Below are 27,384 nucleotides of genomic sequence, written 5' to 3'. Positions count from 1 at the left end.
GAGGTGCCCTCATCCTGAGGGGCCCCAAATCCCTTCAGCATCGAGGGGCCCATGTGCGCTAACCCGGAGTACCCCACATCTCCTAACCCCCAACACTTAGCCCCCCAAACAGCTTGAAAACCCCAGTTCCCCTCAGCCCGCGGCACCGTACCTGCAAGTCGCCCAGAAAGACCAAATCTCCCCAGACTCAGAGACGCTAAATGCCGTCGTCCTGGAAACTAACTCAATGGTGGGGACCCTGAAGCCCCTCGATGAGACTCCCCAAATCTCTTCAGCCGCAGGGGTCTGACCCTCTCCCCCAGGCATTGTGAGTGTTCTCAGCCTGGAAGACGCAGGCTCGTGTCCTGGGGGACCCCAAGCCTCTCAGCCTGAGGGACGGCGGTGTGCTGGAGACTGCGCCTGCGTCTTGTGCAGGCTTCTCCAGAACCTCGGGTGAACCTCCGAGCCCTTCCCCGGGAAAGCGCATTTCCTGAGCCTCCACAGGCCCGCCCAGACATTGGGGGCCCTTCAGACTCCCGGGTGGAGAGGGGAGGGAAGGGCGGGAACGAGGTCGCCCCCAGTGGGCGTGTCTGCTGGTAGTTGGGCCCAGGGCATCCAGTCCCTCCTCCTGCAGGGCCCTCGAGTCCCCCTCTCCAGGCGCCCCGCCAGCCTGGAGAAAGGCATTCGGTCCTCTCAGCTTCTTGTCCTTCCACAGGCTCCTCAGACTTGGGGCTGGGACACCAAGACCCCTGACGGGGACCCGCAGGACAGCCCTGAGGGAGAAGCGGGGCAAACTGGGTGGTCGCCTCAGGTGAGCTGAGGGTCTGGGAGGGAATGTGGGGACAGAGGTACGAAGACACCCTGCCCTGAATGTGTGTTTGCAGAACGCTGGTGGGAGAGACTGGACTCCGTGGGGCAGGGCCAGGGCAAGGAAGTGAGAGAAGGGCCAGAGTGTGAGCAGGCCCCCCAATTCACCCAGGAGGAATAGCTGCTCAGGGACCTGGGACTCGGCCTAGACACAGGCTCAGTGCTTGGGACACAATGAGCACTGAGGACCCAGCCTGCTCCCTACCCCCCGGGGCAGGGAAAGCCCTTTGCTTGCATTCTCTCTGGCGTCACTGAGTTTCTGATGTTTCCTGTCTCCTTTCCAGGCCGAAGAAGCTTTGAAAGACGCTTCCCTCTACTTCTCCAGGGAGGAGTGGGTGGAGGTGGGAGACTGGAAGAAAGGCGGGTACTGGAATGTGAAGAGGAACTTTGGCAGGCTCACCAGCCTAGGTATCCAGGGTTCGGGTGCTGGGCAGGAGGAACCTGGTGGTGACCTGCCAGGCTGCCAGGCTGGCTGTGTCTCAGGGGTCTCCATGCACTTGCACCTCCCTCCTGCGTGGAGAAGGATGGGGGAGTTGGCTCCTTCACGTCACAGCAAGACTGGCACTGACTATGCAGCACTCACAGAAACTCCCTGTAGACTCTCCCATCCCATCTTAGCTGGTCACACGGGCTTCCTGGAGCTTGTTCCTCCTCCAAGCTCTTTGCTTTCGGGACAAAGGTTTTGTCTCTTTCCAGGTCTCAGGGCCCCCCAAACCAGCTTTCCTGTGTCACCACCACAGGAAGGCCACCGAGCTCCAGGAGGAGCACCCTGAGTACTCGGATGAAGAATGGGCTGCAAGGCAGCAAGGTGAGGGGCAGGAGGAACCAGAGCTGCCCTCCTGACTTGGACCTGGTTTAGGTCAGGCTGCATCTCAGGAGTTAACCAGGGGACAGGGTTTGCTTGTCCATTGAACAAGCAAGATGCAGAATAGTGTATCATACAATGAGGGGCTATTCCTGTAAACTTTCAAGTATGCAGTATAATCATATATATTTATAGGTACATTAAGAAACAGTAAATGTATAAGAATGTACAGGTGAATAAGAAATAACTAATTCAGAAGAGTTGTCATCACAAGAGAGGGAGGCAGGTCTGGCTGGTGAGGAGTGTCCCCACACCTGGCTGCCTAATGGCCTGAACAGAGGCAGATGGGAACAGTATGAACCATGGGGATTACAGGAGCTGTAGGGAGGGCCAGGGCCAGGAGTGGTTGATCACTGTATCATTTCCTAATGTCGGCCATGATGTCATCCTGTCTAGTATCGTGAGTGTTTGGTTGGAAGGGTCAGTCCACTTTCATGGGTCTGGGGTTGAAACACAGCTGAAGTCAAGATGTGATCTTCAACTTGACTGGAATTCTGTTTCTGTGGTCAACAGACTGTGGATGCTGACCAGATTCTAATGATTAAGGAAGGGTGTGGATGACCAGTATGTGCACAGTGGGAAGAATACCAGAGAGAGGAGGCCAGGTGGTCATGGTGCCCTTAACAGGACAAAGCCAGTTGGAATGAAGAAAACAGGATGTTGAAGACATAGAATTTCTGTGCAGTTACTTTTATTACATTTTTGTCAGGAGAGGCCAATTTATTTTTTAATGAATGTACTAGATGCTTTATGAACATAGGATGAAGTATAGATGACACTATATCTATTTTTTTAATCATTCTAATGAAATTAGTTGATGGCCCCAATGAAAGCCTAGGCCTTAATGATACCTCGGAAAACATTTTCCAATCATCCTGGGATTGTTGTTGGACTACTCTCATTCACAATTCTGTGTCCTTAATAAGAATCTCCAGATTTTGGAAACATTTATCAACCAAAACACTGATTTCTCATCATCTTTCAGTTAAACCTTCTTGGATGGCCTTCAGAAGGGCACAGAGTAAACGCAAGAAGGTGAGTATTTCCCAAATCCTGTGGACAAGAAAATTTTCCTCCTGGATAGAAATGCAGGTAAGATTTGGAAAATGCAGAAAGTATCCTTGGAACTACCACCTTCCTTTCCTGGTCTCTTCAACACATTGTCTGACATTATCATCATTTTTTAAAGATTTTACTTACCAATTTCCTAGAGAGAGGGGAATGAAGGGAGAAAGAAAGGAAGAGAAACATGAATAGGTTACCTCTCACACAATCCAGGCCTGTGCCCTGACCAGGAACTGGTGACCTTTCAGTGTGCAGGCCAGCGCTCAATCCACTGAGCCACCCCAGCCAGGGCTCATCATCATCTTAATAGTTAACAACTACAGCAGCAATAGTAACTACCCTTTGTTTCATTCTCACAATGTTTCAGAGTTTAAGAGTTCTATGTGAATAAATTCACTTATACATTCCAGGTACCTGATGAGGAAAGTACTGTAACTGTCACCATTTACAATGAGGAAAGTGACCTTTCAGAGATAGAGAAATGTTTGACTATATGTCAAAGATCACAGTATCAGTGGTTGTGCAGTCTAATCCACAGTTTCTTCTCTAAACTACTTATCAACTCATTAAAACATTCATAGTTTTTCCCTGGCCAGCGTGACTCGATTGGGTGTCATCCTGCAAAGCAAAAGATGGCCCATTTGATTCCTGGTCAGGGCACATGCCTGGGTTGTGGGCCAGGTTCCTGACTGGGGTATTTGGGAGAAGTGACTGATCAATGTTTCTCTCTCACATCGATGTTTCTCTCCTTCTCTTTTACTCTCTCTTCCCCTCTCTCAAAAAAATAAACAAAATCTTCTTTTAAATTAAAAAATAAAACGTTCGTCGTTTTCTAAACTTCACATTGTCTTATACATGTCATTACATTCATCTGACTGACGTTTTCAGCCAAAGTTCTCTGCTGTGCTGAAGTGAGAGATGCACTAAGACCTTCTGAATAAGGGAAGCGTTCGATGTGTAGGCAGTTGGTACAGTGGATGAGCCCGGGTGAAGAAGAATGTAAAGTCCCCAGGATCAGAGCCTCCCACTGTAATCAAAGAAAGCATCTCCCACCCCTGAGGAGCTTCAGGTTTCATGATTGAGGAACAACAAATAATAAAATGACTTAAGGTCTTCGCATAGGTTACACCCTATTCAACAGAAACTCATCTGTCTGAAACTGATTTCAAATGCCCTTTCTCATAGGGTGAAGTAACAGCTTTGAGCTCTAAAGAGGCCACTCTCATCTTGTTTAGAATCATTTGTTCAGCCTGCCTACCTCTGTGTTGTGAAGTCTTTGAGAGCCTGGTCCATACCTGAAACTTCTCAGAGGTCACAGGCCCAGATCAGGGCTCCTGAGGGCCCCTGCATGTTTGCTGAGTGAATGATTTCACAATTAACAATTAGAAATTAAACTAGATGATGATCAATGAACACTGAGGGTAATCTCTGTGGGATTGAAATATGGAGAGAGCTGAGGGGTAAATTGGTAGCAGCACATTCATGCTGTATTACATAATTCACAGAGTACTTGGTTGAACATCATTTAATTGCATGTTCACTCTAACATTAAAAACTGGCATTTATATATGAGGACACTGAAGACAACTAGCTACTGGTATAGCCTTATTCAGAGTGTTGGTGGGAACCAGCTAATCTAAATACAAATATTCTTTCTAAGGTATTACAAATTTTATCACCATTTAATTGTCTAGATATGTTTCTGCCAAGTATTTGTTCACTGTCTTTCCAGTTTCCTTCACTCTCAATATTATACAGACAGTTGAAAGAAAAGAGCCATAAGGCATGGGTTCTAATCCTGGATTCATTACCCACATTGGCCCAATCTCCTCTAATATTCCTACTCCCTAGATATTTCCAAGGGTTGAAGTATTAAAGACATACATGTAAAATATATGATAAGCCTTAAAAACTAAATACGTGTTATCTTTTAATATATGACTCTTGTATTGAAGGGAACATCCAGGGTGCCATTAAGCAATGAAGATAGTTTGAAGGCATTGTCAGGAACAGCAAATTTGATGACTGCAAGTGGCTCGGAGCATGCCCAGAAACCAGTGTCCCCCCTTGGAGAAGCATGTGCCTTTGGAAAGCACGCTAGACAAGAATCAAGAAAGAAAATAATTTGGAAACTTTAGGTCCTCTAAGTCCTATAGAAGTGCTGATAAGTATGATCTAGGTCTGTGGGCAGACTTTGGATGGGCCTGGATTTAAGCTGGGCTATGCTGAGACTTAAGGTAGCACTGGATGGAGCTTTGGGCAAATCCTATAAATTCTCTGAGCTCCTGAATGCTAATGTGTAAAGTGAAGATAAGAAAATGTCACTCATATATTGTTTGAAAACATTAAATTGAATATAAAACAGGTGACACGTGCAAGTTGTCCAATAAATCCATCTGTGATAATAGCAACCACACTTTATTGGTATTGTGTGCCCAAGCCTTTACTCAATGCCTAACACATAATGTAAGCTCCATAAATATTTTATGAATGATTAAAGATTGGCGAGTTAATCCTGGCAATGGGAAAATCTAGAAACTAAAATTGAATCAGTCCTATGTAGTTAGTGTGGAGACTTAATCTTCTGAACCAATAGTTAATGGAGTAAAATACCAGAGTATGCAAAAGGACAGGCAATAATTTGATGGGAGGAGATCGTGTTATCTGACAAAATGGGAAGTAGCACCCCAGACCCTACCAACCTCACTCACCTGGCCTTCTCCAACTCAGAATTGGGCAGAAAGGAGATGGACATGAAGATGTATAGCCTACGAGAAAGAAAGGACTGTGTGTACCAAGAGGTCGAACCCCAGGATGATGACTACCTTTGTAAGTGATCCTCCCTAAGAAGTGTATTATGATACAATAGTTTCATCTAGTCCTTTGGTCCCCAAATCATTCCCTTCCTCTAGTGACATAGAGTACAGGATTGAGTGTCAATGATGTGAGTGCCGGACTCCCTCTGAAGCTCTTTGTGTCCAGGAACATGCACTAACCCTTCCCTAACCCCTGTTGCTCTTGCCCCCAGACTGTGAGAAGTGTCAGAACTTCTTCATCGACAGCTGTGTGGTGCATGGACCCCCTACAGTTGTAAAGGACAGTGCAGTGGACAAGGGGCATCCCTACCGCTCAGCCCTCACCCTGCCCCCTGGATTGAGAATCGGGCCATCCAGCATCCCTGAGGCTGGGCTTGGAGTGTGGAATGAGGCAGCTGATCTGCCCGTGGGTCTGCACTTTGGCCCTTATGAAGGACACATCACAGAAGATGAAGAGGCAGCCAAGAGCAGATACTCCTGGCTGGTGAGAACTATTTAGCTCTTCCACTGTCCTCTGGCTTCCCACATTCCTTCTGAGGCTGGGAGGAACCTCACCTTCTACATGCTAGCCATGGGGGGGACGAGGTGGTTAGCTCTGTGTACTGAGTGCACTTGACATGCACACAGAGCTCCTGTTTAAGGGTCAGAAGGTAAGTGGGAGCAAAGTGGTGCAGACGAAAAAGAGTGGGTCCTCCCTTGTGGGACTCCTGCTCTGATTGGATAGGTAGACTCAGATGAGTAGGTGATGAGTAAGAAAAATATCATGTGGTCACACCTGGCAGTTGAATCTCCAAGCAGGCTGAAAGAGCTTTGATGACAGTAGGTTAAAATAATTCTTCTGACTGTTACCTCTTCACACAAAAATAAAAGGTCTTTAACTTTTGTGAAACGCAGATCGCCAGAGGGAGAAACTGCTATGAATATGTGGATGGAAAGGACAGATCCTGTGCCAACTGGATGAGGTGAGGTCAACAGGTCTCTGGTTGCCAGAGGGGACATTCATGCCTCCCAAGCCTATATATCTTTCCATGTCATTATGGTCTCCCTTAATTCCTTTTTTCTGTTCTTCTCCATACAGTGTTCTTTTATTTCAGCGGACATTTAGGAAAAAAGTATAGCATATGTCCTCAAAGTATAAAGCTCTCTGCCAGACACAATGTGGACAGTGGAAAGGACCTTGAAGAGCCTAGATTCCCCAGGGGCACGGGATTACACTTTAATTTATCAAGTGAACATTAATTAAGCACTTACTATATTCCACTTTACGTGAAGGAATACATTACTTAAACAGATCACACAACCCATGTCCTTATGAAGGACTTCTAGCAGACATACATAATACAATTGCATTTGAAAACATTTAAGTATAATTTCGAAGAAGTGCAAAGTGTCAAGATAGCAGAAACCAAGGGTGGCCTAAACCTGTGCAGCAGCAAATCATCCCAACCTCACTTTAGACTAGAGCTTGGCTCTAAGGCCTGCAGAGGAATGGGCCCTTCTCCTGAGAGGGGCTTTCTTTTTATCGGGGACAGCAGAATGTGAATCAACTACTATTGCTCTGTTTAATTTTATTAAGACAAAAAGACTTTCAATTTTCTTTTTTTTTTTAAACTATTTTAGCCCTAGCTGGTGCAGCTCAGTGGATTGAGCACAGGCCTGCGAACCACATGATCACGGTTCTATTCCCAGTCAGGGCACATGCCTGGGTTGCAGGCCAGTTCCCAGCAGGAGACGCAAGAGAGGCAACCATACATTGATATTTCTCTCCTTTTCTCCTTCCCTTCCTCTCTAAAGATAAATAAATAAAATCTTTTAAAAAATAAAATACTAAAATATTTTATTTATTAATTTTTATAGAGAGGGGCAGGAAGGAGAGAGAGGGGGAGAGAAACATCAATGTGTGGTTACCTCTCATGTTATTCCCCACTGGGGGACCTGATCCACTACCCAGGCATGTGCCCCAACCAGGGATCAAACCAGCGACCTTTTGCTTCACAGGCCCATGCTTCATCCACTGAGCCACTCCAGCCAGGGCAGACCTCCAATTTTCTATGGTAACCTTGGGCAGGCAAGTGAATGGTACCCTAAATAAAGTGTAGGGGGGTTGGAGAAAAGCCTTTCACAGGAAAGCAGATGTGGCCTGATTACTGGATAATTAGCTAATTTAGAAGCAGAGCCCTAGATCAAGCACCAGGTTCTGTGGTGTGAGACAACTTGATTTAGGGCTTGGAGGAGCCAGAGATCACTGGATATTATGGCCAGTCAGGCTGAGGGTTAAGTCTGGAGCTGGGTTTTAGAAAATAGTGATGAGCAGGATGAACACTGCAAGCAGGACTTGGAGGTAGGAACTCACATGACACGCTGACAGACGCTCAGACACTGAACAGAAGGTTCCCCAAGACCATTAAGGGCAGTGGGCAACACCAGAGCCTGAGAGCCTTAAGCATCAGCGAGGGGCTGGACATGATGTGCTAGGTACTGGGAACTCATCACTGTGGTTTTCTTTGCCTTCCAGGTATGTGAACTTTGCCCAGGATGATGAAGAGCAGAACCTGGTGGCCTTTCAATACCACAGGCAGATTTTCTACCGAACGTGCCGGGTCATCAGGCCGGGCTGTGAGCTGCTGGTCTGGTGTGGGAACGAGTATGGCCAGGAGCTAGGCAGCAAGTGGGGCAGCAAGTGGAAGAGAGAGCTCACAGCCGGAAGAGGTGGGCACCACTGTTCTTCAAAACAGAAAGAAAAGAGAATTTTCCATAGAAATATTTATGATCCAACTCTTAAGTAGAGTAAAATCCACTCTAAAGTCAGTAAAGTTTCAACTGAGATGCTTCAGAAGTTCAAAATTCATTCATATTCCTTTGACTCTTAGGCAAAGTTTTTATATTTTTATTTTTAAAATATTTCATGACCAAAATACACAACTGCGTATAGTGCTGAAAGACTGAGAGGCACGAAAAAAAGTTTTCAGGCACCAACCAGTTCTCTCACCAAGGCAGTTTTCTGACACTTTTATAGGTGTTTCTTCTTAATTTTCCTCCATAGTTCTAAGTAAAACGTTTTTGTTTGTAGGCATTCATTATATTTTAAAGATTTTGTCTCAGCTGCTGTGGCTCAGAAGATTGTGTGCCAGCCTGTGAACCAAAGGGTTGTCAGTGATTCCCAGTTGTGGTACATGCCTGGGTTTTGGGCCAGGTCCCCAGTATGAGGCATGTGAGAGGCAACCACACATTGATTTTTCTCTCCCTCCCCCTCCCTACCGTCCTCCTCTTCTGAAAATTAATACATAAATGAAATATTGTTAAACAAGATTTTATTTATTTTTAGAGAGAGTGGAAAGGAGGGAGAAAGAAAAATCAGTGTGCAGGGGAAACATTAACCGCTTGTCTATGGCACACCCACAACTGGCCCACAACCCGGGCATGTGTCCTGACTAGAATCGAACTTGTAACCTTTCAGTTTTCAGACAACACCCAACCCACCAAGCCACACCATTCAGACAGGGCACATTTCTTCATCATTTCAGTAAAGCGTCACGAGAGGTCCTCCTTTGTGAGGCACAGCATCCTGGGACCTGGAAGTACAGATTACTGTGAGGATCAGAATCACTGCTCTTGAGGAGCTGACGGGTGAAGGAGGGAAACTCAGGCACATGTGCTTGTGTGTGCATAACACTACACAGTGGTTAGTGCTTTGGAGAAAACTAATCCAGGACAATTGCCTAGGGATCAGGATGAGGGGAGGTGTGCTGTGGCAGGTGGTCCAGGAAGGGCTCTCTCAGGAGATAACATGTACAAAATGATGTGGGGCAAAGGATCCCAGGCAGAGGGAGCAGCTAGTACAGGGAGGAAAAGAGGTGGGGTGTTAAATTGGCTGAGGGTCACTCGGGTCTCATCTCAGCATAGAAGGTAAGAACGGAGATCAGACAGGTGCTTAGCAGCCCAGAAATGCAGTTCCCTCGACCCGAGTTGAGACACTGGGAACTTTCATGAGTGAACATGTGTAGTCTTCAGCTATAGACTGGTGAATTCTCTGTTCTGATTATGTGTTGTTAATTTTAGGAAAATAAAGTCCAGTGGGGAATTTCCTCAGATTACTTTATCTCCAAGTGAGAGAGCATGGTGGATTGGACAGAGAGGAACAGGAGTCAGGCCTGTAAGCAATGTGGCTGAGATATGGTGAAACAGGTCTTCTTAGTGTATATTTGAAAAGGGGTAACACTAAATGAGATGAAGCGTAAATATCTGGTGTGAGGCTTGCGGAAGGACATTTTATTTTGCTATTTTGGAAAACTGAGAGAAGCAATTCCTAGTTGGGGCCTGTGGGTTTCCTCTTTAACATGACTTAGAAGATACCTGTGGATGGGAAAGGTCACTGCAGTTCCATCAACACAGGGAGTGAAATAGCCTCTCATGCTCCTACAAGTCTCTAGTCTGGGCAATATTAGAAAAGACCCTTGATGTGGGCTCTCTGGACTTCTGATGGAGATGCGCTGCATCAAAATAAGAAGGAACATAGCCGGCGAGTGGACGCTGTGGGAGACAGAGGCTGTGTTATCACCACAGTAAGAAGGATTGATGGGACAGGAATGCGTGTGGCCCAGGCATTCTCATCAACATCTGCCCTGACCAAACCTTTCTCTTTCAGCAGAGCCAAAGCCAGAGGTGCACCCATGTCCCTCCTGCTCGCTAGCCTTCTCCAGTCAGAAATTCCTCAGCCATCACATGAAACTCAATCATCCCTCTCAGATTCTCCAGGGAACATCTGCAAGAAAACCCCTCCAAACACAGGAACCCTGTCCAGAGGATCAGAATCAGCAGCAGGAACGTATTTGTACGCACAGCTGGAACAATAAAACTGGAGGTCAAGAGATCAAAGAAAGGTCCAAACCTTTGGTTAAAAGGATCAGTCAGAGGAGAATCTCAAAACCCTTTTCCCAACCTTCCAAAGAAGAAATGAGCTCTAGTGAGCATGAGTGGATGATGGAGGAAGAGCCCCACAGAGGCCGAAAAGGGAACCCAGAGAACACGGGCAAGTTATTTGTGAAAGGAGGAATGTCAAGAATTGTGACAATCGAGCATGGAGGGTGTTGGCAAGGCTTCGATGATGGGTCCCATCCCATCGTACACCAGGTGACACACTCGGGGGAGAATCCCTATGTCTGCAGGGAGTGTGGGCGAGGCTTTACACGGAAGTCATACCTCATCACACACCAGAGAATACACTCAGGAGAGAAGCCCTATGTTTGCAGGGAATGCGAGCGAGGGTTTACACGGAAGTCAGTTCTCATTGTACACCAGAGGACACACTCTGGGGAGAAGCCGTATGTTTGCAGGGAGTGTGGGCGAGGCTTTACTCGGAAGCCATATCTTATGGTACACTACAGTACACACTCTGGGGAAAAGCCGTATGTTTGCAGGGAGTGTGGGCGAGGCTTTACCTGGAAGTCGGTTCTCATTGTGCACCAGAGGACACATTCTGGGGAGAAGCCCTATGTTTGCAGGGAGTGCGGACGAGGGTTTACACGGAAGCCATATCTCATTGTACACCAGAGGACACACTCTGGGGAGAAGCCCTATGTTTGCAGGGAGTGTGGGAGGGGCTTTACCAGGAAGTCAGTTCTCATAACACACCAGAGAACACACTCAGGAGAGAAGCCCTATGTTTGCAGGGAGTGTGGGCGAGGCTTTACACAGCAGTCACATCTCTTAAGACATCAGAAGGCACACTCAGGGGAGAAGCCCTATGTTTGCAGGGGGTGTGGGCGAGGGTTTACACACAAGTCACATCTCATCACACACCACAGGAGACACTCTGGGAAGAAGCCCTATGTTTGCCGGGAGTGCAGGCGAGGCTTTACATGCAAGTCAGATCTCATCAGACACCAGAGGACACATTCAGGGGAGAAGCCCTATGTTTGCAGCGAGTGCAGTCGAGGCTTTACTCGAAAGTCAGGTCTCATCGCACACCAGATGACACACTCTGGGAAGAAACCCTATGTTTGCAGGGAGTGTGGGCGAAGCTTTAGACAGCAGTCACAACTCATCAGACACCAGAGGACACACTCTGGGGAGAAGCCCTATGTTTGCAGGGAGTGTGGACGAAGCTTTACACAGCAGTCACATCTCATAAGACATCAGAAGGCACACTCTGGAGAAGCCCTGTCTTTGCCGGTGGAGTGAGTGAGTCATTAGCATCAAGTCACCTATCAATAGCCATTTGAAGGCCACATCCCCTTCCTCTCCCCAAGATGGTAATAAGTAGAGAAGTAACTAGTTAAACAAACCCTCCACTTTCATGACAATGAGATAGACAAACAGTTCCATAGTGATACGGGGATTACAGCACCAAACTCGTTCATGGTTTTTTGACCATTTCTAAAATGTTTTGTCTCCATACACATCCCTCATTTTTTCCATCACTGAAAGCAGAAGGTTCCTGAAGAGCCACAAAGAACTCGTACTCTCAGCCACAGAAATTCAACTCCTATAAATGTGTACATCTGGAATCAGTCTACTCTGGTTACTGGCCAGAGAGCGGGATTTGAGACAGACTCACCCAGGAAGGGAATTCCCCAGACTCCTGGGAAGTGGGCCTTTTCTTTTAATCAGCTCACTACCCTTCTTGCCTTGGATTTTCTTGGCTCTTCTAGTTTCCTACAACCTCTGGAGCCTCAGAGGTGAACAGCAGGGAGCGGTGCATACTTGTGCATGCACGTGAGCCTCTCAGTCTGGCTAATGAATCCTTGGTCTTCCTCGCTCCTTGCTGCCTTTTCAGGGTCAGCATTTCATGGTGCACAGCATACAGGTTCCACATCAGTCCATAGTGGGTGTGAGTCTCAGCTTTCTTTTCTCCAGCTGTGTGACCTAAGGCAAGATTTTCAACTTCTCTGTCCCTGCTTCCTAGTCTGTGCAATGGAAATGGGAACTTAAGCCTTTCGGTTTGACCTTCAAAGTTGAGTCAGCACAGACAGAATCTGGCAAGAGGATTGCGGAGCTCATAAGTCCTGTTGAACAGCCTTCAGTGCCCATGTCTTCCTGGTCTTTAGTGCTGCACAAAGGAAGATAAGGACAAGAGAGTGGTCTGTAGCCAAATTCAGAATTTGAGTAGACCCCACTCAAATTTCCGCACATAGACTCAGCTGCCCTGAGAAGGAAGCATGAGGTTGGGGATGTGCCTCCCTCCTGATTACCACCCTCTCACTGAGCCTGGGCATCCTCAGAGCCTCCTCAACAGAGGCAGGTGGTACTGAGAGTGACCTGTGAAACAAGACCATCACCCACCCCTTGCTGAGAGCTGACACTGGAAACAGCATCTGCCTGCACTGGTGTGTTAGGACGGATGGGAAGCCAAGGCAGGGAGGGCGAGGAAGATGTGTGTCACCCACTAACTCAGCAGTCCTGAGCCTGGTGCGATTCTATTGCCAGATGTTCCAGCATCACAGGAAACACCATGCTGACAGGTTGAAATCCTAGGTATTGTTTCCACCATCTGGGAAAGAAGTGCTTTCAAACTGTATTGATTCCAAGGCCTAGAAGATGGGAGGGGGTCTACGGCACTCAAGGAAAGGGCCCATGAAACAAATTTGGTTAATACCTTGCCTCTGTCTACTATCTGTTTTATGAGAGGGTCCCTAGTGCTTACAGAAAGAGCCCATTGGCAACTTTGGCTAACTGCCTAAACTTAAACTGTCTCCTGTCATGGATCTATTTTACAAGATGGCCAAGTGGGGTCTGAAGCAAGATAAGGATTCAGGCTAATGACCCCTACACATACTTATGTTTGGATAGTCCATCCCCTTGGAAGCTGGCACCACTTTTACCCATGCATCAATGTGTAAATTCTTCCCCGCCCCCCATTCCACCAAGTATATAAGTCCTCAGGACAAAGGGCCTGGAGCTCTTGCCCCTTTGAGCAAGAGCTCAAAGCTCTTGCCTTTCACCCACACCTCAGCAAGACCTGTTCTCTTTCATGAGAACGCATCACTAATAAACCCTGTTTGCACGCTAATATACTTGCTGATCTCTAATCCTTTACTGAGTTGTCAAGAACTGAATTTCTCCTGTGACAGATGCACCCAATCTGCATATGCCATTCATGAAGCCCCACAACACAGCAGCTTCTGTAATGCACTCTCCTTGTACCCTGGCCCCACAGAGTTTAATACACTACTGACACCATCTCAAAATTATTAACTTACTATATCTTTGAACTTCTTTGTGAAGTGTGATGGAATAATAGACATGCACAATGTTGGTCATTCCTGGCCACCCATTCCCAGATAATATCCACAATGGCCCAGGGGCACAAAATTCCCATGGACCCACTGGGTAGGGGTCCAGCAAGACTCAAGGTGAGGACAGGGTAAACATCTACATCTGCCTAAGCATAAGGAAGGCTGCTAACAGCTCCCAGAGGTCACACTTTTCTTAGAACCAGAGCTGAGTTCAATACAAAGAGATGTCAAATATTTACTGACATCTAAATATCATACCCCATGATACCCTCTCCTGCATGAGGGAGACCTAAGCATGACCCACCTCATTATTGCTTAAGTGGGTTCACCAAAGGGGAACACCCACTCCAATGACCTGAAAGGATGATCTCTGTGCCACAGATTTAAAAGTCACTGGCTCGATTACCAATCCGGGCATGTGCCTAAGTATAGGGTTCAGTCCTCAGTTGGGGGCATGTGAGATGCAGCTAATACATGTTTTCTCTCTCTTTCTCCCTCTCTCCCTCTCTCTCTGTGTCTCTCACTCTTCTTCCCATCCTCTCTCTAAAGTAAATAAAACCTTTTTTTTTTCAAAAAGACACTTGAACAACAGGAAAGTAACAGCATGTTCTTGGAGAGAAAAATATATAATCTCAATTTCTCACAGTTACTGATAAGTGTAATATGATCTAGATTAAAATATCAGCAAAAAAGTTTTTTTCCCTCACCTGAGGACATGCTTATTGATTTCAGATAGAAGGGAAGGGAAGGAGAGAAACATCGATGTGAAAGAGAAACATCAAAAGGTTTTCTCCCTACTGGGGACCAAACCCACAACCTAGGCCTGTACCCTGACTAGAGCTTGAACTACAACTTTTCGGTTTATGGAATTGTTATGGGAGAAACTCGGCTCTCCTTGCTGACGCAGTAAAGAATTACAGATCAGCCAGTCTATTAGTGAGCAAGCAGGGTTTACTAGTGATATATTCTCATGGAAGAGAATGGGCCTTGCCGAGGTGGTAGTGAAAGGCATAGATTCTGGGCAGGGCAAGGTAAGGGTGTCAACAGGCAAGGGCAAGGGTGACTAGAGCCTCAGGTCTTTGGTCCTGAGGAATTAGGTACTTGGCAAAATGGGGGTGAGGAAGTTACATATCAATTGGTGGGTAAAGGTGGTGCCAGCTTCCATGGGTGACATGATTACCCAAACTTAGGTATGTGTGGGGTCTGTTGGCTTGAATCCTTATCTCACTCCAGATGCCATTTGTTCCTCTTGTAAAACAAATACATGACAGAAGCCAGTTGAAGCTGGAGCAGTTACCCAAAGTTATTTATGGGCTTTCTGTAAACATTATGTACTTCCTTGTAAAACAGATAATGACCAGAGGTAGGCAAGTAACCAAAGTTGCTTTTTGGGCTTCTTCTTTGGGCACTGTGCAAACCCTCCCACCTACCAACCAGACCTTGGAATTAACACACGATTTAATTCCAAGACTTTCTTTCCCAGACATTGGGAACAGTACAGAGAATTACAATACATAGAGTTCCCTCTTCCCATGCTATCATGGTGTTTCTTGTGATGTTCTGAACACCTGGCACTGTTATCAGATCAGGCTCAGGACCGCTGAGTCAGTGGGTGAGACAGGTCTCCCTCCTTCTTTACTTAGTTTGCTATCTATCATACCTTACAGGAAAATGCTCCAACAAACTGAGCCACATTGGCCGGGACTCAGCAAAAATTTTTAAAGTGAAACAAGCTCAATTTAAGTGCACCTGTTAAAATAAGGAAGAATTAAAAGGTGCATTGTATTATGAACCTACAATAAGTAAAAGAGTGGAGTAATGCCCTTTGAATAGAGAGATTGATGGAAAAGAATAGAATGTCCACTAATACATGCAGATCCACATGGAAATTGTGTTTTGTTTTATTTTATTGATTGATTTTTTTTTATTTGGAACATCTATCTTTTGCCTCTCACATGCTCCCAACTGGGGACCTGGCCCACAATCTGTCACAGGTGGTCACAGGTAACCAGGTTCTTGGTGATCACAGACAAAGAATTGAACCAAACACACAGAGTTTATAGCAGAACGAGAGGAAGCAGATTCATTAAGCAATAGTACACTCCACAGAACATGGAAGCAGGATGACTCTGAACAGAGATTGATCTCAGGAGCTGGAGGGATTCTATTCTTAAAGGGTGATATTTCCTGGTGAGTTTTAGTGGGGTTTTATTGCCCATGTGCCTGAGTACAAGTAATTGTATTAGTTTAAAGCTATTGCACATGTGGTCTCCCATGATTTTTCTTGTTGACCCCTGGGGAAAAGGGGGTCCCACAAGGCTGATTTATTATAATTCTATTTAATGAAGCAGAGCTCATATATCACCTTCTGTGTAGGTGCATTCATGATTCACCATGATTCAGTGCTTTTGCAGAAAGGAGGAACAACTGGTCTTAGAAGAGAGTCCCTGTCCTGTACCAATGTCCTTTATCTTAGCCCTAGAGCACCTCCAGAGTTTCCTCCCGTGTCCTGCCTCAAATCCAGGCATGTGCTCTGACTGGGAATGGAACTGACAACCCTTTGGTTACAGGCAGACATCCATCCCGCTGAGCCACACCAGTCAGAGCCATTGCCTGAGTCTTGCATGTGGCTTGATCATGGATCAAACCTGTAACCTTGTCCCCCACTCTGCCAAAAAAAAAAAAAAAAAAAACCCAAAACCTGTAGAGATACAAAAAACTACACATGAGCCCTGGCTGGTGTGGATCAGTAGAGTGAGCACCAGCTTGAGAACCAAACAGTCACAGTTGGATTCCCAGTCAGGGCTCATGGCAGTGCTGCAGCCCAGATTCTCAGTTCAGGGCATGTGAGAGGCAGCCGATCAATGTATCTAGTACGCACATCAACACATCGATGTTTCTGTCCCTCTCCTTCTTTCTCTCCTCCTCTCACTCTAATAATAAATGATAAAATCTTTAAAAAATAAACTTAACATGAGCAGCAAAATTGGATTCAACATTTAGGGATGATCCACTGTACCCAACGTTTCCTTCTGATCTGCACCAAGGTGTTTTCCCAAAGTGAACACCAGATGGCAGAAGAGAGGCGCACTTGGAACATTCTTTCAGTGATCATACTGTACTCTAAAGCAAGTTTCAACAAACTTCAAAACAATTGAAATTATGTAAAGCTCGTTGTTGGCACTTACTGCAGTCAATCTAGAAATCAGTAACAAAAGATGACTAAAAATTCCTTATTTTTAAAAGCGATGAAATGCGCATCTAAATAACATTGGATTCCACATTCCTAGATGACCCACTATACCCACTTTTCCTGGGGACCTGCACTGCGTTATTCCCAAATTGAACATCAGATGGCAGCAGAGAGGCACATTGGTACTATGAAGCAAGTTTCAACAAACTTCAAAGGATTGGAATTATGTACAGTAACATTTCTTGCTCTCATTGCAGTTAATCTAGAATTCAGTAACAAAAGGTAACTGGAAAGTCCTTGTACTTAGAAGCTATGAAACCCACTTCTAATTAACCCCCAAATAAGTCACTATTGCAATCGGAAAATAATTTGAATTGAAAGGCACTGTGTACCACAAGCTACAGGGAAATGTGCCATCTTCAGTGCACACAGTAGGACAGGACAGAAGCTAGTGCTTTAACGGCTCTAAACCCACACAAAGAACCCCGCATAGTGGGTCCAATCCAGAGAAAGTAGCAGAAAGGAAATGTGCACATAGAGATGTGTGGGAGGGTATACACTTAAAGTGGTAGCAGTTAATGTTCCCTGGGGTAGATTTTAAATTAACTTCATTTTTCTGTATAGTTTAAGTAAGCTGCCACAAACAAAGCCATTTTCATTTTTAGGAAAAAAGTGCCAGAGAAAAACATGAGATCGTTTTGGGGAATTATAAATAATTCTATATAGAATATTTGTAATCATTGAATTATAATAATCTTGACTGTTGTGGGGACACCAGAAGCCTTTTCTTTGCTTATCCAGCTGGGTCTCTTGAAAGTCAGTCAGCAGTGAAAACATTGTAACTGTTTAGAACAAAATGGCTCTTTTTCTTATTTGCACTTCTTGGTGTACATTGCAGCAGTTCTGATAGAGGAAAGTCCTAACTTTTGGTATCTAAAAGTGATGTGAGCCTGGGTCTGCCATTTACAAGCTACATTCCTTTGGACATGGATGAAGCCTCCCAGGGTCTCTGCTTTGTCACTTGTAATGTTTCTTGTTTTTATAGCTTACAACATTTACCAAGAAAGTACCTAGACTTCAGACTCGGCTTTGCCTCCTGAGAGCCTATGAGGCTGGCCCTGGCAATGCTCACTGAACTGGGACCAGAAGTCATGCGCTCCCAAAGCTGGTACACAGTCTATGTAACATGCTCACGAGAAGTGGTCCCACAGGAATGGCTCACGTGGAGACCTCACACTCCTACCACACAAAGTCTGAGCATCCTTTGCAGCTCCTCACAGACCAACTGCAGCTGCTCCCTGCCCCCACTCACTTCAACCCCCACCCCCACCTCCCATCCACCCACTACTCACCTAATTTTCCATGGTCTGGCCTTACCTTGGACATTTCACTTCAACCTGACAGTTGGTTTGACACTAAGGGCAGGGTGAGTGTGGGCCTACAGACAGGGTCTCTACTCCTAAACCTAACCCTAACCTACCATTTACACAACACTTTCTTTGGATGAAGACTGCCCTTTTGAATGGCAGATGATGGATCCATTCTTTTGCCCCATGATCTCTCCAGTTCCACATTATTGTAAAGTATCAACTGTTCGTCCACCCTCACAGTTTGTCTTGGAAACACAAACTGAATTTCCTCGTGTTTCCGAAGAAAATCCCTCATGGAACTGCTGTCAAGAATGGTGGTTGGTTTTTTGTCATACTGCACAAGTGTGGAACCCAAACACCAAATCAATTACCGTTACCATCCTGGTGCAAATGATTTTTGACAATTGATTTGTTTACTTTGAGTATGTGGCCTGTCTCCCACATGGCCTCATGTAGTCTGTCCTCAGTGAACATCTGGACTTGATGGCTTTCCACTGCAACTGGTTTGTTCTCCCCTGGGGCATTTCTGCATGAGAAACCTCCCACACAAAATGCTGCAAACCACTCCCGACACCTTCAGTCTGTCACAACACCTGCTCCTACACACTGCAAATCATTTCCTCTGTGTACTGACATTTTCACCCTTCTTGAAACACCAAAGCCTAATGTACTGAAAATATTACTTATGTTCACCCACCTTCAATATGAAAATGGCCACACAAACACTCAACAATTTTTATGAGTTTTTCTTAACTCACACTGATATGACATGTCATGATACAATAACAAAATGTTATTTTTCATCTAATTTAATGTGTATTTTATTTTTATTTCACCTTTTTTCTTTTTAACATATTTTATTGTTTATGACATTACAGTTTTCCCACTTTTCCCACCTTTATTCCCCTCCACTCTGCACACCCTTCCCCCACTATTCCCCACTTTCGTTTATGTCCATGTGTGACAAGTTCTTTAGATTCTATATTTCCCATACTATTCTTGCCCTCCTTGTATTTTCTTTCTACTGTCTATGTTACTTATTCTCTGTACCTTCTCCCCCTTCTTCCTCCTCCCACTCCCCCGTTGCTAACCCTCCATGTGATCTCCATTTCTATGGTTCCACTCCTGATCTAGCTGTCTGCTTAGTTTGCTTTTGTTTTAGGTGTGGTTTTTAATAACTGTGAGTTTGCTGTCCTTTCACTGTTCATATTTTTTTATCTTCTTTTTCTTAGACAAGTCTCTTTAACATTTCATATAATGAGGGCTTGGTGATGATGAACTCCTTGAATTTGACCTTATCTGAAAAGCACCTTATTTGCCCTTCCATTCTAAATGAAAATTTTGCTGGATAGAGCAATCTTGGTTGTAGGTCTTTGGATTTCATGACTTGGAATACTTCTTTCCAGCCCCTTCTTGCCTGTAAGGTCTCTTTTGAGAAATCAGCTGACAGTCTGATGGGAACTCCCTTGTAGGTGACTGTCCCCTTATCTCTTGCTGCTTCTAGAATTCTGTATTCATTTTAATCTTGGCTAATGTAATTATGATGTGCATTGGTGTGCCCTTCCTGGGTCCAACTTCTTTGGGACTCTCTGAGTTTCCTGGATTTCCTGGAAGTCTATTGCTTTTGCCAGACTGGGGAAGTTCTCCTTTATTATTTGTTCAAATTAGTTTTCCACTTGCTCTTTCTCTTCCCTTTCTGGTACCCATGTAATTCGGATGTTGGAACGTTTAAAGGTGTCCTGGAGGTTCCTAAGCCTCTCCTCATTTTTTGAATTCTTGTTTCTTCATTCTTTTGTATTTGGTCATTTTTTTCTTCCTTCTGGTCCACTCCCCTGATTTGAGTCCCAGTTTCCTTCCCATCACTATTGGTTTCCTGTGCATTTCCCTTCATTGTAATTAGTTTAGCCTTCATTTGTTCCTCTAATTTGTGACTAAAATCAACCAGTTCTGTGAGCATCCTGATCACCAGTATTTTGAACTGTGCATCTGATAGGTTGGCTATCTCTTGGTCGCTTAGAATTATTGACTCTGGGGCTTTGAGCTGTTTTTGAGCCATAATTTTTTGGTTTATTCACACCTGTTACGTATGAGGCATGGAGCTTTAGGTGTTCACCAGGGTGAAGCAACTCAGTGGCTGGGTTGTGACACTGTACGTGGGGGCAGAGTCAGAGAGGGGCAATGGCATTTGTTCTTCTCTCTCTCAGATTTCAGTCTCCACTGCTGCTTCCCGCAAGCAAACCTGGCCCCCCTGGTGCCAGCTCCTGGGTGTGTGGGCCTGTGCACCCTCCAGGACCCTGTGAGTCTCTCCAACAAACTCTCTGTGAGCCTGGGTGCTTCTCCCAGCACCGCGATCCCAAAAGTTTTTCCCATTGGTGCTTTTAGGCTTTAATTCCCGTCACTGGGGCCCTAGTCTGTGCAGTCTGTCTCACTGCTCTCTCCTTTCCTTGGTTTATCTGTGCGTGAATATGTGACTTCAGTCAGCCAGCCACCCTGCACCCTGACTTGGTCTGCCCATTGCCACCCCACGCCTGGGATCTGCCAACTAAGACTGTGCTCCTGGGTCGGTCAGGCTGATTTTTCTGCCCAACCCGTTTCCGCCAATTGCTGACTTCACCCCTCTTACCAGTCTGGCTGAAAGGTTTGTTGTTGTTGGACTTCCATAAAGTTCAATTTTCTGTGTTTTGGCTCTGTTTTAGTTACTAAAACTTTGTTGTCTTTAAACTTGGCTGTGCAAGGAGGCACAGTGTTTCCACCTATGCCTCCATCTTGGCCAGAAGTCCAAAAATTATTTAATAAAGAAAGAGTGTATACCCTTCCAGACATCATTACTTGCATATTTCCTTTCTTTCACTTTATCTGAATTTAATTTATTATTCTGGATTTGTAATATGATGCAAAATTTTTGAATTTTCAGGTTTTCTTTCTAATATGTGATTTTTTCAATACATTTTTTCAAAGTGCTTTTTATGTTCAATTTTTAATATCATTCAGTTCAAATTAATTTTCAACTACAATTATAATTTAATTTGTGGGATTTTTAGAAGTGCATTTTATAATTTTTAAATGTAAGGAGTTTCTAGCTATCTTTTATTACTGATTGCTAGATTAGTTGCAATGAGAGCAAGAAACATACTTTATATAATTTCAATCCTTTGATATATATTTTTTGAAACTTGATCCACAGTACAATATGGTCAATGTAAAAAAAAAGTTTCAAGTGTGGTTCTGTGTTGTCATCTCTTGTTCATTTTTGGAATAACACCTTAGTACTGTTCAGTGAGAAAAGTGGTTGATTCTGGTGGAATATCAATGATCCTTGATGGCTTGGTATTTAGAAGTGTATTTTGAAATGTCTCAAGGTATGTACTGTTCAGTTGCCTTGTGACTGGTTTCCAGACTAGGGAAAAGGATAAACGTGTCTTATGTGCCATTTGTTGGTACTTGCTATATAGTATAATAGAGTCAGGAAGTTCCCAGTGTGCTTGAAAATCATTTGTCATTTGCTTTGTTTGTTGCAGCTTCCTTAAGCAATGAAGAAAATAAAATCTATTTAAAATAAGTTTTGACCCAAGAGGTTAAAAAAATAAAACCACTATCATTTTATAAGTAAAAGTGGAATGAACCTTTTGGCCAAGCTGCTAATCCGTGTCCCAAGTGTGCATCTCTGCTGCCCTCTCGTGGGAATTTTGGGGAATAATAGCTTAGTACAGAAGGAAAAGTGGTCGATTATAATGGAAGATCAGTGACTGTTGATTTTTTTCCAAGACTGCTTTGAGGTACAAGTCTCAAGTCCCAATGTCAGTGACCACTTCCTTGGGATCACTTTTTGTGAGCACATCATCTAGACCAGACACTAGATTTGGGGGTGCATCATTGGTTCTTTTCTGTGAATATATCTTTAAAATACATTTTGTGTATAGAAAAGATATTTATTTCTGCATGTTATTTACCAGCCATTTTACTAAGTTCTATTACTTATGATAACTTTAAGTTTATATTCATGAGTTGTCAAGGTAAATAAGATATCATGCAATAATTAACTTACGTTAGGTTAGCTGTATAAAGCATGAAAAAGTAGTTAAAGCTTGGAATGAAACATGAAGACAAGAAGAGTTAAAAATTTGTTAGTTATCTCTTTTCTTTTTTTTTTTTGCAGCTGGAACCATGGAGGGCACAGAGAAGAAGAAGAAGGTTCCTGCTGTGCCAGAAACCCTTAAGAAAAAGCAAAGGAATTTCGCAGGGCTGAAAATCAAGTGCCTGAGAAAGTAGTTTCCCCAAGAGATGCTTTGAAAGGCAAGGAGGAAGCTTATCTATGAAAAAGCTAAGCACTATCACAAGGAATATAGGCAGATGTACAGAACTGAGATTCGAATGGCTAGAATGGCAAGATAAGCTGGCAACTTCTATGTACCTGCAGAAACCCAATTGGCATTTGTCATCAGGATCAGAGGTATCAATGGTGTGAACCCAAAGGTCCAAAAGGTGCTGCAGCTTCTTTGCCTTCGCCAGATCTTCAGTGGTACCTTTGTTAAGCTCAACAAGGCTTCGATTAACATGCTGAGAATTGTGGAACCATGCATTGCATGGGAGTACCCTAACCTGAAGTCAGTAAATGAATTGATCTACAAGCACGGGTATGGGAAAATCAACAAAAAACGAATGGCCCTGCCAGGTAATGCATTGATTGCTCTATCTCTTGGTAAATATGGCATTATCTGCATGGAGGATCTAATTCATGATAAACTGTTTGAAAATGCTTCAAAGAAGCAAACAACTTCCTTTGGCCCTTCAAATTATCTTCTCCAAGAGGTGGAATGAAGAAAAATACCACCCACTTTGTAGAAGGTGGAAATGCTGGTAACAGGAAAGACCAGATCAACAGGCTTAATAGAAGGATGAACTAAGGTACCTACCATGGTCATTTTTGTAATCTGGTCAGTTAATAAACAGAAACTGCTTTAAAATAGAAAAAATGTGTTAGTTATAAGTTCATTAATAATTAAAGAAAATAGCAACATGATTCTTAGCATTATAAATGAGTTCAGGAGCTGGAGCAGTGGTGTTTTAGAAATCAGGAGTATTTTGTAAGTAAAACTGTGCTCCATGTAGGTTACCTGAGGAACTCACAATATAGCAAAGGTCCACATTTTCAAAGAGGAAAATGTTTGATGGTGAATTTTGGAATGTTGAAGAGTAACATTACAGATTCTAAGTAATTTTAATAAGCAATTATTGAGGAGTGATTTAGAGGCAATGAAAACAGACAATGACCTTCAGTGCTGTGGTTTATCAGAGTGTGGTTCAGTCTCTTAAGGTGTCATATCTTCCTTGGCTTCTGAGCTTTCATGGGTGTCTTTGTAGCCAAGGACATTCCTCCCCAGTCTTTCCAAGATGGCTGGCTTTTTAATTTATTTTTTGTTGTTGTTCTTTAGCTCTCAGCCTCCAAGCTGCCTGTCCTGACAGACGCATGATTTCAGATCCAGGGTGCAAAGTCACAGGCTGTTTGTATCCTCATTGACTCTTCATCCTACTTCATACAGAGTAGGGTTTCTCATTGCTATGAGATTGGGGGATTTTTCTCTATGTTGTAGGTGATTGTTAACAATTGTTATCTCTATTCAGAGCATGACAGTAACTTCCACCTTACCCTCCTCCCACCAAGGGCAACCTGAAAGGTCTTCATACAATGTGCCAATGACCCCTTGGGGGCAAAGTTACCCTTCAGTTAAAAACAACTGACCTTTTAAAAAATTTTTACTTATTTATTTTTAGAGAGAGGGGAAGGGAGGGAGAAAGAGAGGGAAAAAATATCAATGTGTGGTTGCCTCTCATGTGGCCCCCACTGGGGACCTGGCCTGCAACCCAGGCATGTGCACTGATTGGAAATCAACTGGCAACCCTTTGGTTCCCAGCCTGTGCTCAATCCATTGAGGTACACCAGCTAGGCAAAAACCACTGATCTAAGTTTTTTAGCTTCTACATTTCCCATACTATTCTTACCCCCCCTTGTCTATTTTCTACCTACCATCTATGCTACTTATTCTCTGTACCTTTTCCCCCTCTCTCCTCCTCCTACTCCCCTGTTGCTAACCCTCCATGTGATCTTCATTTCTGTGGCCCTGGTCCTGTTCTAGTTATTTGCTTAGTTTATTTTTCTTTTTCTTTTAGGTGTGGTTGTTAATAATTGTGAGTTTGCTGTCATTTTACTATACATGTTGTTTATCTTCTTTTTCTTAGACAAGTTTCTTTAACATTTCATATAATAAGGGCTTGGTGATGATGAAGTCCTTCAACTTGACCTTATCTGAGAAACACTTTATCTGCTCTTATATTCTAAATGAAAGCTTTGCTGGATAGAGCAATGTTGGATGTAGGTCCTTGCCTTTCATGATTTGGAATACTTCTTTTCAGCCCCTTCTTGCCTGCAAGGTCTCTTTTGAGAAATCAGCTGACAGTCTGATGGGAACTCCTTTGTAGATAACTGTCTCCTTTTCTCTTGCTGCTTCTAGGATTCCCTCCTTAATGTTAATCTTGGGCAATGTAATTATGGTGTGCCTTGGTGTGTTCCTTCTTGGGTCCACCTTCTTGGGACTCTCTGAACTTCCTGGACTTCCTGGAAGTCTATTTCCTTTGCCAGACTGGGGAAGTTCTCCTTCATTATTTGTTCAAATAACTTTTCCACTTGTTGCTCTTCTTCTTCCCCTTCTGGTACCCATAGAATTCGGATTTTGGAATGTTTAAAGATGTCCTGGAGGTTCCTAAGCTGGTCCTCATTTCTTTGAATTCTTGTTTCTTCATTCTTTTCTGGTTGGATGTTTCATTCTTTCTTCTGGTCCACTGTTGGGGACCACTATGCCTGGTTTCAGGAATTCTAATCTTAACCACCCCCCACCCCCGCCCTGTGGCTATGGATCAGCAAGCGACCTCTGGAATGTGAGCCACAGGAGACAAAGTTTGTCTCTGGTAGTAAACGTTTCCTCAGTTTCCTCTCCCTGCATGCAAAGCACGGTCGGAAGTCCACGATGGTTAAATCTCCTCACAGTGGGGAGCAACCTAAGCCAGACTTGATCACTTGGGAGGCCATCATGGAAAGACTTGGGGGGCTGCAACAAAGAGCAAGCAATGGACACTTGCTCCTCGGCTATGTGACATAGCCCAAGTCCCCATGTCCTCTGGGAGAAGCACTTCCTGGCTCTAATCCACTTAAGCCTGAATACTTGATGGGGACGGGTGCAGCTCCTTGCCTTGTGAGACTGGATCCCGTGGGGAAAAATGTGGCATTACAGAGAATTCCTGAAAAACCTGTGAAATATGCTCTGCTAAGTGTGCTTTCATTTACATGTTAAGGGTCCGAGCAGGAAACCTTAAAGTTTCTGCAAAACTCTCTTCCTGACAGACAGTGACTCAGACTGAGCCCTCAGATTTCTTTGAAATGCTATATACTGTTTGATCCTTGCTGCCCTGTATTCCTGTGTATTACAACCCAATAAAAGCCCCTGGAGGAAGGGGCCCAAGGCCTTTTCCCCCTGAGAAACTGGCCACTGCTCAAGGCCTGGTTCCTTGGACAAACTGGCCACCTCTTGTCCCCAACCAGATCACATCATGTCTTGTTTACTTTCATTTGTGGCAGATGGGAGAACTTGCAGGAAAAGTCACCCCCACAGTCCACACTGTTGATTTGAGTCCCAGGTTCCTTCCCATCACTATGGTTCCCTGTACATTTTCCTTTATTTCACTTAGTGCAGCCTTCATTTATTCATCTAATTTGCAAGCAAATTCAACCAATTCTGTGAGCATCCTGATTACCAGTGTTTTGAACTGTGCATCTGATAGGTTGTCCATCTCTTTGTCACTTAGTTGTATTTTCTCTGGAGGTTTGATCTTTCATTCATTTGGGCCTCTTTTTTTGTCTTGATGTGCCTGTTATGTAGTAATGGCAGAGCCTTAGGTACTCACCTGGGTGGAGCAACTCCTGTTGCTGCGGTGTGATGCTGTATGTGGGGCAAGGGTTCGAGAGGGTACAATGGCACTTGCTCTGCTCTCTGCTTGATTTCAGTCATTTCCTCTGCTTCACACAATTAAATTAGTCCCTTCTGGTGCTGATTCCCGGGTGGGTGGGCTGGTGTACATTCTAGGACCCTGTGGGCTTCTCCAGTGAACTCTCCTGTGAGGCTGGGAGTTTCTCTTGCTGCTGCCTCAACCCCCATCGGTGTTTTCAATCAGAGGTTTGAGGCCTTATTCCTCCAAGCAGGAGCTCTGGGTTGCGCAGTCAGTCCATTGCGCTCCCCAGGTGTTTCCTGGTTTATCTGTGCGTGAATGTGGGACTGCCTAGTCCACCATCCTCCACCTTGGCTGTTCCTCCCGCTGCTGCCTTGCTGGCCAGCTTCAGCCTTGTGTGCCCCACTCCACTGCCACATCCAGTGGTAACCAGGTCGGCTGACACAGTCACGGCTTGGGGACAAAGGCTTCACAGAAGCATTTTCCAGCAGGATGGACGTGGCATTACTGGATATATGGTGTTGCTTTTATTCTTGCTGTTTCTTAGTATTCTAACCTTTGCACTTCTGATAATTTGGAATCTCCTAGAATTAATGACCACTCTCAGAGAAAAAACAACAGTTGGCTCAAGTCCTGAGCAATATCACCCTGGCTGAATTAAGGCATCATACTCTACTTATTTGTTCCTGTGAAAGCCACCCAAGAAAGAACAGTTCAGGGAAAAATATGTATTCCCACAGAACTGCCTCATAGAATAGCAAAAACTCCTTTAAGAAAATAGCCCCTGATTGTCAAAGAGTTGTTAGAGTAACAGCCCCTCCTTTACCTTGAATAGGAATATATATCAATTAGAATTAGACAGGCATAAAAACAGAAGAAGCTGGTTAGCTATTACAAACTAAGCACTTAGAAACAACTACCAAGGAGTTAGAGTCCACAGTATACAGAAAACATTTTAGACAGCAAATAGATAGCTAAGTTAGACATTACAAAGGCT

At 44.4% G+C, this 27,384-nt stretch overlaps 1 protein-coding gene and 1 pseudogene across 1 annotated transcript; both read left to right on the top strand.

Moving 5' to 3' along the window:
• The first annotated feature begins 1,549 nt into the window (after positions 1–1,549).
• On the top strand, positions 1,550–12,318 carry LOC118987718 (histone-lysine N-methyltransferase PRDM9-like). The gene is made up of 8 exons (XM_037046958.1): positions 1,550–1,654; positions 2,697–2,746; positions 4,732–4,896; positions 5,503–5,605; positions 5,805–6,076; positions 6,487–6,554; positions 8,108–8,301; positions 10,241–12,318. The coding sequence occupies exons 2-8, from the start codon at positions 2,711–2,713 to the stop codon at positions 11,770–11,772; spliced, it is 2,370 nt and encodes a 789-aa protein (XP_036902853.1). The 5' UTR covers positions 1,550–1,654; positions 2,697–2,710; the 3' UTR covers positions 11,773–12,318.
• A 10,209-nt stretch (positions 12,319–22,527) lies between these two features.
• LOC118987717 (60S ribosomal protein L7-like) lies at positions 22,528–23,331 on the top strand (annotated as a pseudogene).
• Positions 23,332–27,384: the final 4,053 nt, after the last annotated feature.

This window comes from Sturnira hondurensis, unplaced genomic scaffold (genome assembly GCF_014824575.4).
Source record: "Sturnira hondurensis isolate 20B ecotype Veracruz unplaced genomic scaffold, ASM1482457v3 Scaffold0005329, whole genome shotgun sequence".
Taxonomy (NCBI): domain Eukaryota; kingdom Metazoa; phylum Chordata; class Mammalia; order Chiroptera; family Phyllostomidae; genus Sturnira; species Sturnira hondurensis.
Note: the sequence above shows the minus strand (reverse complement) of the source record. Positions and strands in the feature narration are given on the sequence as shown.